General features: G+C 36.7%; 1 protein-coding gene across 2 annotated transcripts in view; it reads right to left on the bottom strand.

Moving 5' to 3' along the window:
• Positions 1-1429: 1429 nt before the first annotated feature.
• LOC149842284 (protein KAKU4-like) overlaps positions 1430-18426 on the bottom strand; it is a 78539-nt gene continuing 61542 nt past the window's right edge. The window contains exons 8-9 of one of the 2 annotated variants that reach the window (XM_089999043.1): positions 2215-2302; positions 1430-2124 (exon numbers count right to left, since the gene is read on the bottom strand). In XM_089999043.1, coding sequence (XP_089855169.1) covers positions 1770-2124; positions 2215-2302 — 443 coding nt within the window. In that variant the 3' untranslated portion in view covers positions 1430-1769. The remainder of the gene's footprint in view (positions 2125-2214; positions 2303-18426) is intronic. The other variant, XM_089999044.1, reaches the window with a different exon arrangement.

Raw genomic sequence — 18426 nt, 5'->3', positions numbered from 1 at the left:
GAAAACAAGAAGCCGATTTACAAAGGGGGAAGAATAAATATTTTACAACTATGAGCATATGCATTATTTGCTAATTCCTTAATTCAAAGCCACGTCATCACCCATCTGGAATTCTGGATATCATCCGAGTAAAATTTCATGGACAAGATGTCAAGGTTCAGCGAAAATCCACAATGGGAAGAGAACAAGCCTAAAGATTAGTTGACATTTTTAGTGCGAGTGAGTTCCATGGAGAGCAAGAAGAAAACTTTCTACATATGGGTCAGGAGCATCCAATGCATTTAGGGATCTGTTTGGGAGCTAGTGTTGGGGAGGAGATGAGAGGGGTGATGGGAGTGGAGATGAGACTGGAGTTGTCAACATCTTTTTGAGGATGTAGTTAAAAATGGCCCATCTTCACTCCCAACACCAGCCTCATCTCACAAAACGGGGTTCCCAAACACCTGTAGAGGTTGGTGGTATTAATTACACCCCCATTAAATACCATCCCCACTCCCCATCTCCGGCTCCCAAACAGAGCATAGAAGAGACGACCATGAACGCATGTGGGGGCCTAACTGCGGCATGGTCTGGGTATCCATGTGCGGTACATGGGTTTGAAAAATAAGGGACAAACATGCCAAGGGATTCCAATATATTACAACACATAACATGATATTGATACAATAAAGACCCATTCGCATGTCAGGTGTCTAATGAAATTAAATTCCTGGTGTTTTGTATAGATGACACAGGGGAGTATCTCAGAGCAGGGACACGAGAGAGAGAGAGAGAGAGACCCATGTCACCCAATGAAATATTAGGCCTAATTTTTACAAGAGCAGATCACGCCATATTGAACGCCAACTGCAATCTCATTTGGGGACCGTTAGAATGGGGCCCAGCTGTGAGATGTGAGGTGGCGATTCAAAATGACCTGATCAAACCACATTTTTTACGCTCAAATCACACGCACACATCAGGAGAGGGATCTGAGTGATATATGTAATAAAAAGGCATTGAGTAAATTACAAACCACTCAGCTAACTTATCAGCTATTTACAAAGTAGACCAGCTTTTCATTATTACCTTCAACAGACAGCGTCATTTATAATGCACATTAAATAACGACTTAAGACGCTCAAAAAATAAAATAACCACTTAAGATATAAGATTCGTTTTTCATCCTTGTTGAATCACTCCCCATTCTCGTGTCAAAAAATAAATATTGAAACCATTTAATCATGCAATTTATCTAGGTAATAATCAATTGTCTGGTTTTAGGGACCAGTGTTAATAACTGAAAACTTGCCGCAATTCACACACAACCCTAATTATCCGAACATGGATCAGACTTGTTCCAATAATTCTAAAACAGCTCGGATCCAGACTAAGTTTGGACCAATTCAATCCTACCCAAAAACAATACATCATAGCAGCCATTCTACTCTTTGACAGACAAATGATCACAGAATGTCGATTTGAAGAGATCAACTAGCATCCTTTTTCACAACAAAAGTCCAATAGATCCAAGTAGATCCGGTATGTAGCCGTGGTTTCTAAGTTGATCAAGTTACAAATTTCTGCAGAAAGCACACACAATAGCAAGCACCCTCAAATTTCACTATTTCTGATCTAATTTAATCTGATAATGATAAAACAAACAGGCTATGCCATGAAAAATGTTCTACATAGGATTACAAAAGAGAAATCAGCTAGAAAAAACTGCTGGAATTCCCAGAATAATGTACAGCTATTGGTACAACAGGTGCTTGACAAAATGGATCCTGTCATTTCGATGCTTCCTGCCCAATTCTGCGTCCCTGCCCACCTTTGTACGCGCTATCTTTCCTTCCTCGTCCTCGACCTGCAACACCAGTGATTGTTTTCTTAGAAGGGTTAGTTCCCTGACTTAATTTCCTCTTGGGGCGTGATTTCTCTTCCAACTTCTCAGTTCTATGGTTTGGCTGCTCATCCATAGGCAGACCAGCTCGATCCACTGGCACCTCAACAACAGACTGGGTTGGCAGTCCACAAGCCTGAACTGCATCTCCACTAGCTGATGCATCATTACTACTGCTGGCCGGACCCAAACACCCCACATCAGGTCCTCTACAAGTTGCTTCCTCGTCCACTCCTGCAGAGCTGAGCAAAAAGAACAGGAAGGATTGATGAACTCCACAGCACGAGATATTGGGGAAATAAATGGATAAAAACTGAGCAGTTAGAAATTACACAAGTGGTGAAGACTTAAATCCATTATCCGCAATTTTGCTTGCACTATCCACCACTGACTCAGAGCTTCCTCCCTCTTTTCTCATGTCTGGATATTTTTCATGTCATATAAGTTTCAAAAAAAAGTGTAAGAGAAAGAAACTAACGTGTGGAGAAGTAAAAATACCGTCTATCCAGAGTCTTACATGGTACCTAAATAATGCAAACAAGGCACTCGTTCACATCTAAGCAGCTTACAAAGAAGACACATGACAGCTACATGGGTACCACGATAAAAGGATGAAATTTGTGCAGAGGAAGCCACAGAGGTAAGTTTTGAATGATCTATAGATAAATAATGCAAACAAGGCACTCGCTCACATCTAAGCAGCTTACAAAGAAGACACATGACAGCTACAAGGGTACCACGATAAAAGGATGAAGTTCGTGGAGAGGAAGCCACAGAGGTATGTATTGAATGATCTATAGATATGATAGTTATGAACAGACCAACAGAGATCTTATTTGGTAAGTGCTCAATACGGCATGCCATCATGCATTCTCAATGAAAATAAAACTGCTGCACACTGGCGTAATTCTATATTGAGACAAGCAAACAACTGGCAGTAAAATAAAATCAACAACAAACTCATAAAAATTACATTAACTGATCAAGCAGAAATAAGAAACAAACACCAACCGAACTTGCTGCAACTTTTTAATTTTTAACAGTCAGCAGCTCTAGCCAGAGTTTTCAAGATATTAGTAGAAGATGAGAAACAAGATCCCTAGGTGCCAGCAATGTGTTTTCGTGTGTCCAACACCTCACACCAGTGCTGTGAAAAGCGTTGAGGCACAGCGAGGCGCTCCACCAAAAACCGAGGCGAGGCGTAAAGCGTAAGCCTCAAAATTTTTTTTTGAAAACTTTAAAAAATTTATAAAAAATATCTAAAAATACAAATAAATAAAGAAATGCTTTATTGATGGAGTAACAAGTAACAACCAATAAAAAATAGAAAATCTCATATAAGTATTAAAAAATATGAGATTAACATATAAAAGTAACTAAGAAACTGATTACATAACTGGAAAACTAATTATATAATTGAAAAATATAATGTCCTATAAAGCAACAACCAATAAGCAATAGAAAATCTCAAATAAGTACTAAAAAAAACATGAGATTAACTTATAAAAGTTAAAACATATGAGATTAACTTATTCTTCTTGATTAACCTATAAAAGTTAAAACATATGAGATTAACTTCTTATTGATTAACCTATAAAAGTTAAAACATATGATTCTTCTTCTTCTTCTTGATTAACCTATAAAAGTTAAAACATATGATTCTTCTTCTTCTTCTTTTTTCACGCCTCATGCCTCATGCTGGCGCCTTGAGGCACACCTTTTGCGCCTCAAGGCGTGTTTTTAATAACACTGCCTCACACAAAAGAGAAAGCAAGCCTGCTATTCATTTACAATTTGCACTTAATCACCTTAATCTTTATCATTACATAAACTGTTAGTCACATTATTAGATAAAGCTATGTCACAGGGATTCGAATAGCAGGGTGCCGCACCCGCATCGACGCAACTCGACGCGGGTGCGACACCGGGTGCGGTCAACCCAACCCTGGGTGCGTTGGCCGCACCCAGGTTCCTTTTTGTTAAATTTTTTTATTAAAAAAATTTTAATTTTTTATCAAGGACAAAAAGATCTTGAATCATTAGAGCCTGTTCCACGGATTTCAGGGGAAAGGAGGTTGGAAAGATGAATATAACCAATAAATTCACGAATTATCAATGGAATCGTCTAACTCTTGAGCAGAGTTACCGGAAGCGCCTAGGTAAAAGGGAAAGCGCGCTTCCCCGAAGAGCGAAACGTCGCGCTTCCGAAGCGTGAGGGGAAGCATCCCCCTTTTTTGGGAAGTGCGCTTCCCATTTATGGGAAGCACGCTTCCCCCACGCTTCCCCATTTTTCCGCTTCCCCTCGCTTCCGAGACGGTTCAGAATTTTCTTCTAAGTAGTCCCACGCTTCCCCGCTTCCTAAATTTTTTAAAGTGCCTCGCTTCCCACTCCCACTCCCGCTCCCGCTTCCTCGACTGGTAACTCTACTCTTGAGCTAACGAAGCCGAAAACAAGAGAAAATATCAACGAGACATAGGATTTCCAAGGGGGAAAAAAGGCGATCGGAAGATACGGGTGAGAAAAAAGAGGAAAGACAGAACACGAACGTAATCGACGAGGAACTCGTATTTCTCGCAATTTCTAAAGGGAAAAAAGGCGAGCGGGGACTCACACTTCTTGATGATCTCGATATCCGCACTGCTCCTCGCGGCGTTCACCGCCTTCTCATCCTTCTTGGCCGCGGCATTGGGCGTCTTCTTCCTGATCACAATCGGCTCCCAATCCTGCGTCAACGGACCGATTCCAGACGTCCCTCGAGAAAAAGAACCCAAGCCGATGCCTTTGGATGCACGCGATAGAGCAAAAAAAAAAGCCTAATTCAAGAACTAGGAAGCAGCAAACCCTAATCTCCCAACCTCTCTCTCTCTCTCTCGGTGAAGATATTTTCTGAACTGAGTTTTGTTTTATATAATGTGAAATTACATACGGACACCCATCATGTCAGTTTTTACATAAGAAAAAGACCATGTTTTTTATTATTGCATTCAATGTTACCCATACCCGAACCAAACCCTATAAGATCCGGGTATGGTGATAAATAATAAGACCCAATTAAGAGTCGATTTCGACCAGAAGATCTGATTAATACAAGAACCTAGGTATAGTTTGTGAAATTTTATATCAGACCCTGACCTGAGTTTCCATTAAGACCTGCAATTTTTTAATGTAAAAATAATAAAAAATATGTTTTTACTGAGTATCATTCGGGTCTGGTTCATATAGTTCTTATCGGGTTCAAGTACCCGATTAAAAATATGTGGGTTCAGCTTGACTTGTATAGGCTCGTTTTATATATATATATATATATATATATATATATATATATATATATATATATATATATATATATATATATATATATTTATTTTTTTTTGCCGCACCCCCCACCCCCGCACCCGAGTTTTTTGGAAGTGCCGCATCCCTGCACCCATGTGACATAGAGATAAAGGTACATCAAAAGAAGAGGTACCCAGCAAAATGATTTTTTAATAAAAAAGTTTCTCCATCATGGATCATCTAAAATGACGTGACGAGAACATGAAGTAATTTGCCTACATGCCACCACACACATGTTAAAATGTATTGATTCAGATATATATATATATATATATATATATATATATATATATATATATATAATTTTAAACTGTTTTTCTTCCATTTGTAATAGGTATACCCTTTAGGGTATTGTGATTCTTTTTTACATGTAACAGGCTCTGCCCATTAGGGGCAGAATGGTAATTATGTTCATGTAATAGGCTCTGCCCTTTATGGGCAGAATTGACCTCTTTTTTATAATGTCATTTACACTTTTGTAAAGGGCAATTTTGTCTTTTAATCAATATAACTGTTGGGTATCTCCAACAGCTATATTCAGTTTTGTCTTTTAGTGAATATAGTTGTTGAAAACCTCCAACAGCTATATTTCTAGTTGTTAGAACCTTTCCCAACAGCTATATGGGTCTTCTTGGCCCTCTTGTTTGTATATAAATAGAGATAGCTTGTCCCATTAGACTTAATGCTTTTCCTAAGCATTCTACTCAATAAAACTTATATTTTTTATGCTTTTTTGTCATTGTTTTGACTCTTTGAAGACTTCTATATGCACTTTATGCATGTGTAGTGCCTTGGTGTTTTTGTATTGTTCTTTATTAGACTTATAACAGTGTTTGAGCACTTTGTATCTGTTTTCCCGCATATTTCATTCCATGGTATCAGAGCCAAGAACATTTTCCTGGTATTTTGCCTTTTTGGGTCTTGGGATTCTTTGGTTTGAGTTTGAGCTTCGTGAAAGAATCGTGATCGATGTATGACTTGGATTCAAGGGAGATCTTGACCTGGTATGTATCTTAAATTTTTATTTTTACTTGAGTTATCTATCTCATGCATTATGCATGAGAAAGCACTCACTTTTCTTATCTTTGAAAAATTATTTGTTATTTTTTTAAAAGTTAAACCTTTAAAAACTTTTCAAATCTGTTGTTGGATTTGTTTACACACACACACACATATATATATATATATATATAATCTTTATTAAATGTTTCATAAATTTATAATATTTATTTGGTTTCGTGATATGATATTTAAATGTATATGCTTTTATGAGATCTAGTTTGAATCTTAGGTTTTTCTAACTATATTTATTTAATATGTATGTATATGATCTAGTATTCTTGAGCATGTGTTTTTGGCACTTAGATGATTTATTCGAGCACTTCATGGTTATAAATGTCAAAACATGTTCTTATGTATGACTTCAAATTTATTGCGTTTTTTATCCCTATATTGGACTTTGTTGAACTCATATTAGTGTTGTTTTTTTTATTATTGTTAAATATTTTAAAATGGTTTTGTGTGCCATTCACAAGTATGATCTTATAAAATTTTACTTGTGTTTGAATTTCTTTCTTTTCTCTTTCATGTACTCTTACGTGAAACATAGAATACTTTCCGTACTATTAAGATTATAGGTCGTTGGGTCGTAGTGATCATAGATATCTTGTTAGTTTTTAGAAATTTGATATATGATCTTTGTTGATTGTCTAAAATACACATTGATGAATGAGTTTGTCTATTCGAGCATAAGGTATTGAGCATGATTTCTTCGTGCATAACTTGTTCTTTTATGAGAAATTATGCACTCATCCTTGTGGAATTTATGTTGAACTTCTCTATGAGGTTTATAAATGCATTTTAAGTGTGCATTTTAAAAATTATTAAAAATATTTATGCTATTGTGTACTCTCTTGTTGGCTTTTTTAGTGGCCCTTGTGATTGTGCCCATTTGGGAGGTATTTTTATTGCACTTGAATGGTTTGTGCCTTTTGATTGTAATATTTCTTAGACTCATGGCTCATTGGTGAATGTTATCTTACATGTTTTTTTTACATCATGTTACCTCACATGAGTGTTAAGTATTATGCTTTTTTGCAAGATTGGTACATTAATAAAATTTGTGATTTTTGAGACCCTATTAAAAAGTGTATATACATAAATGTATAGGTATATATAATTATATATAATACATATATATTTATATTTTTTTTTATTTTTTCCGTTTTCTTTTTTTTGTAATTTTAGGATGTCTAGTTCTTTTTGAACTAGACTCAAATTAGTCAACATTTTCATGTTGACTAGTTTGAAGAGCCGTTGGAGCTAGTCCAACAACTACACATATAGTCGTTGGACTAGCTCCAACGACTCCTTTAGAGTCTCTTAAAGGCATTTATCTGCCTCTATCTTATGTGTATAAATAGGGGTAACTCCCTTCTTATTGTTACAATGTTTTTTAAGCATTTATGTGAATGAAATAAATTTATTTATTTTTTTCTTGAGTTCTCTCATTTGTGCCCTTTTGTGAGTTGTGATTAAGGTGTCTTTAATAGACACTTGTTGTGAGGATTTGTACTTTTGTGGAAGATCTTCATTTCATTACATGGTATCAGAGCTTGGAATCTTCTAGATCTTGAAAAGTTGTTACATCATTTTTTGTGTCATTTTAGCAAGAAGTTTATTTGTTACGTTATTTGTGATTCAAGTATTCTTGTGCTTACATAGTTGAAGAAAGAAGTGGTTCGAAAGATCATTGACTACTCAAAGATCGTGGAATCATGATTGTGTTCTCGCACTTTCACCTTCTCATATTTTTCTCTTCTTTTTTTCTCTCTCATCTCCTTTCTCTCTCCATCACCCTTGTAAGAATGGATGACAATGATAAAGTCACCATCATGCCCGTAAAACTAAATGATACCAATTATATGATGTGGGCTTCAATTATGAAACACCACATTTAAGAGAAGGGATTGTGGGGGCTAGTAGATGATTCTGATCCGAAACCAAAACTAATTCTCACAAAAATTAAATATGAGAAACAGGTACCTCTCATGAAAGGAGAGAACACCAGGGTATTAGCTACTTATGAGAAAAAATGGAAGGAATAGAGGATGGGGCATGCCAAGATTATGTCTTAGCTAATTAATAGCGTTGATATCAGTCTTGTAAAGTTTGGGCATGCCAATAAGGCTTGAGAATACCTTAGAAATATGTATTCTTTTAAAGATATTGTACATATATGCAATTTACAAAACAATGTGCGAACTATGACCCAAAGAGACAAAAGTATTAGAGAATATTATAATGAATTGTTCGAACTTTAGGAAGAGTTGGCTCTTCTTAAGCCAAAGTGGCATTGTCCCGAAGATATCGAACTTCGCCAAAAATAACTCGATATGGAACATTTTTACCAATTTGTAAACTGTTTAAGGCCAGAATTTGAAACCACTAAATCAACCTTTCTATATAGAGGAAAAGTTTCTTTTATTGCTGACACCAGTGTTGTTGTACAAACAACAACAACTACGCCTTCATCCCAAAACAATTGGAGGCGATATGAACCAAAAAAGAAAATCATTCTGGGTCTTCCAAATGAATCCTTCTCCTCCAATCATTTCTATCCAATGCCATGTCCTCAGTGAGGTTCAAAGCATTCCTATCCTTTTCTATCATCTCCATCCAAGTCTTCTAGGCCTCCTCCTCCAATTATTACAACAACCAGTGTTGTTGTAATAACCAAATTTTTTTAAATACTTGAATCGATACGTAAAAAGTTTGAGCCTGGAATCCACGCTCGGATCCAGGATCCATAAAAGAGGTCTATATATATAATATTATATATAGCAATTAGAAAAAAAAATTAACGCAGGGAACCACAGTTGGATCCATTTGTAATCTAACTTGCAAATCCACATCGCGAAAGAGACGCGGATCCAACACGCGGTTGGATCCTGGGTCTCGGACCCGGGCCGCGCCCCGCCTGAGGAGATGAGTTACAAAAAAAAAACAAATAGGCTGCCCGATAAAATGGGCATTAGGGTTATGAGACAACCCTAACACAGCCCGATAGTGGAAAGAAGGGGGGAGGGAGGGTTGTGTGTGCAGCCGTTGGGGGAAGGGGGGGAGGTAACCGACCTCCTTTTTCGAGGCCACCCTCCCTATTTAGTCCCCTCTTCTCACCCTCCCCTCCCACGCTCTCTTTTTCCTCGTTTCCTCTCTTATTCTCTCTCTCCCTCTCATCCTCCCTTTCACGGCAGAGCAGGATTTCGGCTGCAGAGGAGAAGCACCGAACAGGTAGGTTTTACTATGATTTCGCATATTTACTAAGTTTTCAAGAATGCTTTGGATTTGTCGTAATTCCCAACAAGAAAGGATTGGGGTTTTGGGTTTGCCGTGAATCCCCAAATCAAAATTTTGGGATTTAGGTGTAGGATTTTATTATGTTTTGCAAGTACAATGTGTTTTAAGCCTGTACTGTGTCATAGTTACCCCAAATCGAAAGGATTTCATTTAGTTTTTGTTTTCGTAAGGAGGTAACTATGGGGATTTTTCCTTCCATCGACCAATACCCTCTAGTAGGTCTGATTGATACGAAATCACGCATAAAGAGCAAGGATGCACTGGCGCTGCCTCAAACATTGCGTATGGGACATAGAGACGTTGATTCCTTTATTGGGGTTTTGAGTATGTCATGTAGGACTTCATGCAGAAATCTTCCGGCTGATAAATCATGCTGTTAGATGGCGAATGTAGGGTTGATACGATTAGGCATTTCGATAGGAGTAGTTGGCCGTGATTAATAGGTGAATCTTTGTTCGGTGGGTGTTACTTGTAATAAAAATCTGACACAGGGTGCTTCGTTCACTAAGTTATGTATGTATTTTGACAAGTATGAAATATAGGTTTTCAGTATTGTTGAGCTTCGAAAATGTTCTTTGTTAGCTGCAGCGTTAAGGCGTTATTCTAAATTTTCTTCTTTTTAGTTCTGCAAATCAGGCTTGAGTAACCCTGAAAATGGACGTCAACCCCCCTGTTACAGTATACCTAGTCTGGGTATTGGTCCAAGTAGTAGTGGTTGTTGGCTGAATAAAACTTTTAGTGCAGATTCTAACATTTTATGATGCAGGCTATTATAGGTTCTGAACTCTTAAGCTTTCAGAGTGTTGCATGTTTTAAAAGTTTTGATGCTCAGGTTATGGTATAATTTGATTAACTTCTCGGCTGAAATTAGTACAAGTGCTGAATTCTTAAACTTTCAGATTTGCGCATGTTCAAGTGGTGGTTAGCACCTACTGATTTTGATTTAATATAAGTATGTAACACCTTATAATTGGTAATTAGATAATGTTGCAAGTATAATTGTGCACTGATTTGAAGTAGGTTTGACCTGTTGTGTTGGTTCAGGATGTAACCTTAGATTCTGTTATGACTAATGGGATATGCAGTGGGGTTGTTGCCTAAACTCTGCATTTAGACTAAAAAGGAGTCCGCTTGTTTCCATGGGTAGAAAGTTATGTAATATTCTCTGATGTCCAAATACATAATAATAATCTGCAAATTTGCTAAGGTTCAAGTGCACATTAAACTGCACAGTTGCTGATATTCAAACGCCTATTAAGTCGCATATTATCTAATGTTCAAATGCATGTTAAGCTTTATATTGTCTGAAGTTCAAAAGCTTAACTACATTTTTTTTTTGAAATTATCAAATGCCAACTAATCTAAATGTTCAAAAGTGAATGTGTTTGGAGAAAAGCATATAGTTGTAGTACCAAATCTTTGAGACTACACTGCATACTCTCTAAAGGAAACAAACGGGTCACTGTTTGTTTGGCAAGAGTTGGCCGTGCACGTCACCCTGTGTTGGGACGCTGCAAGTTTAAAACCTAATAGTATGCTGTGACAGTTTGCTATTGAATATGACGATGAATGATGATCTGGTAATCGGGCCTGACTGGTTTAAAGGTACCGGGGCTTTTGTGCTTGACGGTTTAAAGGTACCAGAGCACTCTGAGTGGGTGTGCACAATTAAATGGATAAAGTTTTAGTTAATATACCTTTTGAAGGTATGAATGGTTGGGCCTACTACTTCGGTAGTAGGAATCAAATTTTGAGGAACTCAAGTGTCTTTGAGCGACTGGGTTGGGTACAAAAAATACCCGAACATATCGAACAATATAAATTAATAAAAAGAGCAACCCACTCAGATTCGAGCTTACCTTGGAGAGGATAGGTGATACACAACTCCGGGGACATGTGTTTCTTGCTTCGAGCGGTAATGACTCGTTGGTCCCCAGTTCTCGAAGTTAGGGGACCCAAACTACCAAATTTGTCCTAGGCTGTAGATCCAAATTCTTCTGCAGAAGTTAGGGATGCATCCTGTTTGTTTGGGCCTTTGAGAGGTTCTCTCGGTTACTGACCGCTCTCTTAGGATTACAGTTTCAGTTAGAACGCTCAGATTAATAAAACACCAATGCATAATAAACTCCTGAATGTTCTCTTCTGTTATGGTTGCTTTGGCCAGCGTGTACCTGAGGGATAATTCAAGAAAAACATTAAATAAAAACATCTTGAGCACATCTGCCTGAACCGATTAAGGATATAGATGTTCGATGTGTAGGCAATAAAAAATGAACAATTGATAGATCACTGTAGAGGATGTGAAACTACGTAGGTAAACCAGTGCCAATGTTCTTCATCATAGTAATTTGAATGAATGTAATCTTCATCGTAGTAATTTTAATAGCATTCAGCCTTCTCGGGTAGATGACAACCACCACTAAAACCTAACACACTCTTGGGCCAGCAACTCATAAAAATATTGTTAACGATTTGCATCCTCAAGTAAGGGATGCAAATGGATGATATTTGATATCAATTCAATAGGTTATTAGATACAAATATTTAATTGAAAATGACCATACAGTACTATAAAAATAACATGTTTTTCTAAAAAACTTATAAATTATCAAAATTTGCCCGATAACCAAAACCTCAAAGAGGCACATTTGTTAAGACTTTTTTACTCTTCGCATGTGTGAAACTCATGAAATTTGCACGATATATCACTTCCTTCATTGGGTATCACAAATTCTCACTTAAAAGGAAGTTCACACACTTTTTTTAAACCTCAAGAAGCTTACAAAATAATATTTATGAACATTCTTTTAAGCCCAAATCTCAAAACTTCCCAAATACCTAACTAAGTTAAGATATATATCCTCCTAATATGTGAAGTTTCTTCTAATATGCAAAGTTCCTTCAAATATATGAAGTTCTTCTTAAATATGTGAATTTTATCTCAAGACATCTACAAATACATATTGATTTAGAGCCCTCGGTTTGCCTGCATGTGATCATGTTTTCAAAAACCACCCCACCTATGTCTACCCGGTCTTCACGTTGCTAGGCTCTCTTCCAAAACCATAGTTCGGGACAAAGCCTTACAACTGGGCCACTTATTTGGGCCAACGCCCCCCTGCCACGTACCAAGGGCCATATTCCAACGTATATCGGCAGGTGCTCAAGGATGTTGGAAAAACGTACATCGAGTCTAGGCTCGAGTATATCGGCATAGCATGATTGAAAACAGTTGATCTGAGCCTAGAGTCAGGATTATGGTCCTAAAGCTCTTTCAAAATCAATGCATTTAGAGTCAGCTTCTTAGGGAATGTTGTATGTGCATAATTGTTTGTGATTGAATATATGATATTCATTTCTATCTTATTTTCCCATATTTTTCCCTGTTTTTCCAAAATACTGAATAATTTTCCAAAATACTTCATTTTCCCATTTATAAAGCATTTCTTTGTAAACCCTGGACGATTTTTCCAAATTATCCACTTTTTCTTCAAAACTCCAGGTGATTTTTCATTCTTTCGTTCCTCTGGACTTCGAATTTTCAACATTTCACTTTATCCTGCCTGCAATTTTCAAAATTCTTGTATTTTTCCAAAGTTTAATTTCAATCTTCCTATCTTTCAATCCAATGGCATTCAGTCAGCTCGACTCCGTTTTTCCTGAGGGTCACATCTCCTACGAGGTGCGACAAAGTCTTCCTGAGCATCGATCTCTCAGCACCGGACCCTTCTTCCCCCGGTGGTACTAAATGTGGTTCAAAAACTTCTCTCGTATGTTTCCGGACCATTTAAGCGATTGTGGGTTGGAACTGGCATCTGCAGTGAGAAAGTTGCCAGTCAACGGCAATCTGATCCATGCACTGGCAGAGCGGTGGAATCCACGCACTTGCACATTTTGGTTCCCATGGGGCGAGATGACACTATTGATGGACAAATTTTCAGAGATCATGGGACTGCCCGAGCCAGCAGGTCAGCCTGGAGATCCATTAGAACAACAATTTTTGATCAATGGCAAGGGTTTGGACCCCCGAGATGCTTTAGCTCGCATGACAGGGCGTAAGTCTTGGCCATTGATTGAGGAAACTGGAAATAAATATGTGAAACTGATCGAGATCTATCAACAGTATGGGGCATTTGCAGAAGTCAGCTCATTATCCAGAACAACTCGAGAAAGAATTCAGTATGCGATGGTCGTATGCACTGAAGGGCTCGCTTTCTTCCCAGATATACGTATGTGTATGGCAAGCAGTTCAAGCTACTTGGCCCATTTTCCTGTACCTACTACTATCTAGAGTGATGTGTCAGGCAATTTTCTCGGAGACAGAAGCACATAGAAGCTCGGCTACTATCAGGGGTTATGCCAAAGTTCGACCTTGCATCAACGCAGTGGTCCGAAATATATCATTCTGCCAAATATGGTTGAGATTCTTTCGTCACTCTTACTCTTTTTTCTAGTCCTCGTATCTCTGTTGATCGTTAAGAGTGGTGGCAGACTGCCTATATGCCCCCTTTCTCAAGTCCACTATTAATGCAATCATATTTTTCCTTCAATAAAAGAAATTCTTCAATTTTCATTCTATCATGGTTTGACGACCTCGCTTAGGTGGCAAGGCATATTTGCAGCTGTTCGTTCTCCTCTCAAAGAATGACAACACACTTGTCGTTGCTCCAGCGGTGACCCAATCCCCAGTAATGGATGTTCTTCCAATTATCTACCAAATTCTCATCAAATATTTTTCCTATATTCATTTCTATCCTGAATCTTCATCATCAAAATTTAATCATTCATCACATTCTGCAGAGAATATCGGTATTCCCAAGTGGTCCAGATCAGATAAGAAGACGCTACTATATCAAGTGCACCAGTGATTTTTAAAGCATCAAGTAAAAAGAGATGAATTCTCCAAGAACTGCCAGAAGACAGTCCGAATGATAGGGATGACATTGATCCTGCTGCATATCAGATGTTCTAGAAAATGATGAATAGGATGATGTCTGAGCAAGCTGAAGACAGTCTCAGAAAGGCTCCCATCAAGGAGAAGACATCTGTCTCCTTCTCTCAGAATATCACTGGCAAGAGTAACGAGCGATTCGGCGCGTGTCTGCCTGATATTTTATTCTCGCCGATGTCCTCTATCATCGTGGATTCAATTCTAAATATTCCAGATGCCTAGAAGAAGATGAATCCAAAGAAGTCGTGCGAGAAGTACACTAAGGCATTTGCGATGGTCACGTCGGCTACCAAACTATTATCAAGCAAATCATCTGGGCAGGATATTATTGGAAGACTATGCAGCAAGATTGCTACCATTTTGTAAAGAAGTGTTCTCTATGCCAGATACATGCACCTTCTATTCATGCGCCAGCAACATATTTGCAAACTGCCATCTCTCTATGGATATTTTCTATGTGGGCCTTTGATGTGGTAGGCCCTATCACTCCTGCATCAAATGGCCACAAATATTTTCTTGCCACAACATAATATTTCACCAAATGGGTAGAAACAGTCACTCTACGCACAGTAGAAGGTCAACATGTGGTCTGTTCGCATATCTTAGTTAGATTCTTAGAATTTGTTGTTGTAGTACTTCAGTTCATGTTATTTACTTTGCGTTTTCACAAAGTCATTAGTTAACTTAGCATAAAATAAGTTCTTTATTCCTATGATTGTTGATTTGATCATATACTAGTTACAAACTTAAATTAGGAGGGCAAAGTAGTTTAGTTATGTTCAGATTTGCATGCTATGCTTAGTGTCATGCCTTATTGCCTGTAATTAAACAAATCCCTTGCATACTTGTTACTTAGTATATTTGCTAAAATCACAGTATTTTCCTACTTAGACGGGTTCTAGTCTAATTACAATTATCTTACTGTTTTTCAGGTGAAGAGTAGAATATCTAAAGTGGTTGCAGAATGAGGTGCTGATCGAAATGCTCAATTTATTGTGTTCCCGGGTCGACGATTAATAATTTTCTAATTATTGTTATTCATATTATTCGAAACTTTGATTTCATCATTTATTTGGAATAAAACGAATGTTATTGCTTCGATCACTCCTGTAATATGTCTGAATGCTTAACCCAATAAAGTGAATTGATTCCACTGTCATGAAAAACAAAATTCCTCAAAATTTGGGTTAAAATTTTGGGGCGTTATAGTTGTGAAAAGCGTTGAGGCGTAGCGAGGCGCTTCACCAAAAACCCAGGCGAGGCATAGGCCTCGAGGCGTAAAGCGTAAGCCAAATTTTTTTTTGAAAACTTTAAAAAAATTATAAAAAAAATCCAAAAAATATAAATAAAAAAAGAAATGCTTTATTGATGAAATAACAACCAATAAGAAATAGAAAATCTCAAATAAGTACTAAAAAATGAGATTAACATATAAAAAGTAACTAAAAACTGATTATATTATTGAAAAATATATGAGATTAACCAAAAAAAGTTAAAATTTACTAAGAAATTGATTACATAACTGAAATAACTGAAAAATATATGAGATTAACCTACAAAAGTTAAAATATATAAGATTATTCTAAAAAATATGAGATTAACATATAAAAGTAACTAAAAAAATGATTATATAACTGGAAAATATATGAGATTAACCAACAAAAGATAAAATATACTAAGAAACCGATTACATAACTGGAAAATATATGAGATTAACCAACAAAAGTTAAACTATATGAGATTATTCTAAAAAATATGAGATTAACATATAAAAGTAACTAAAAACTTATTACATAACTGGAAAATATATGAGATTAACCAAAAAAGTTAAAATATACTAAGAAACTTATTACATAACTCAAATAATTGGAAAATATACACGATTAACCTACAAAAGTTAAAATATATGAGATTATTCTAAAAAATGTGAGATTAACATATAAAAGTAACTAAAAACCGATTACATAATTAGAAAATATATGAGATTAACCAACAAAAGTTAAAATATATTGAATACATAACTGAAATAACTGAAAAATATATAAGATTAACCCAGAGTTATAAGTCGAGGAAGCGAGAGCGGGAAGCAATACGAGAAGCGGGAGCGGGAAGCGAGGCACTTTCAAAATTTTAGGAAGCGAGAAGCGTGGGATGACTTGGAAGAAAATTACGAACCGTCTCGAAAGCGACCTAGGAAGCGAACCGGAAGCGAGGGGGAAGCGAAAAAATAAAATTATAAAAAAAATAAAAATGAAAAAATTGGGGAAGCATGGGGGAAGCGTGCTTCCCATAAAAGGGAAACGCGCTTCCCAAAAAAAGCGTGCTTCCCTGCACGTTTTGGAAGCACAATGTTTCGTGCTTTCGAAACGCGCTTCGGGGAAGTGCGCTTCCCCATGCGCCTAGGCGCTGCCGGTAACTCTGAATTAACCTACAAAAGTTAAAATATATGAGATTATTCTAAAAATGAGATTAACATATAAAATTAACTAAAAAACTGATTACATAATTGAAAAATATATGAGATTAACCACAAAAGTTAAAATATACTAATAAACTTATTACATAACTGAAATAACTGGAAAATATATAAGATTAAGCTACAAAAACTTTGTTGATAATGTCTAAGAAATCTTGTTGTATTTTTTTTTTGTGCATCGAGGCACAGAGGGCCGCGCCTCATGGCGAGGTGCGCCTTTTGCGCCTCAAGGCGCATTTTTGACAACACTGGTTGACACTATTGAGGAATTAACTATGGAGGAGAATAGGTTAAAAAAGCGTACTCTAAAGAATGAAGAGGATTTCATTCTAACCATATCTAGACCGGAAAATTATATGGGCACTTATAGGCCACCTCATTTCAGTAGACAAGGCAATGATTATGACAAAAAGAGAGTGATTTGTCACTATTGTCGTGAACTGAGACATTATAGGCCGCAATGCCCCAAATTAAACAGAAGAGATGAAAAAAAAAGTTACATCAGTCGTTCATCACAAGAAGCAAAAGACCAAGGCAATCAAGATGCACCTGTATCTATGGCACTCGTATCTGTGGCGCAACTAATGAAATTTTTCAACGTCTTCTCAGAAGAGCATCTTCCTCAACTGAAGCCTCAACCAGAGCAGTTGTTTCATTCTTTTTCGATCCTGGTAACTCTCTTTGGCTTCTTTTTATATGACCTAAAATAGTAATAGTTTGTCTAAATGTCATAATAATTCAAGTGTGTCAAATGTTTTCATAGCCGATGGTACATCTCTTGAAATAAAAGAAATAGAAAATTTTGAAAATTTTCAAAACTCAAAAAAAAATTTATCCCGAAAGTTAGATATATTCTCAAATCAAATTTAAACATTTTATTTGTCTCTCAAATATCTGACTACGGGTGTAACATCTCCTTCGCTTCTCCTGGTTGGGTACAGGATCGCCAATCAAGAAAGTTGATTGGGTAAGGCCATAGACGAGGACTCTATTATATGCACTTTTTGGAATTACCCAAGAATATTTTTTGTTATAGTGTTCAGAAATTTGACTTGGATCTGTGGCACAAAAGACTTGGTCATCCTCATATATCCAAAATCCAATATTTTTAAGTTTAGAAAAATTTTGTAATTCTGAAAATTTTGCTTGTAAATATTGTATTCTTGGTAAAAGGAAGAGATTATCATTTCATGATAGAACTTTTGTTTCATCTAGGCCACTTGAGTTAATACTCTCTCGGCATACTTGGATCTATTTCCTTAAACATAAATCAAAGGTCTTTTTGCATTTTCAAACATTTCACAAAATGGTTAAAAATAAATTTAAAAATGGTATTTTAATTTTCTGCACCAACTCAGGGGGAGAATTTTTTTCAAAAGAATTTAAGGATTATCTCAATTTATATGGCATCACAGATCAAAG

Source organism: Nuphar pumila, chromosome 3 (genome assembly GCF_984573655.1).
Source record: "Nuphar pumila chromosome 3, dmNupPumi1.hap1.1, whole genome shotgun sequence".
NCBI classification, from domain to species: domain Eukaryota; kingdom Viridiplantae; phylum Streptophyta; class Magnoliopsida; order Nymphaeales; family Nymphaeaceae; genus Nuphar; species Nuphar pumila.
The sequence above is the reverse complement of the archived record's forward strand: the minus strand, read 5'-3'. Positions and strand labels throughout refer to the sequence as shown.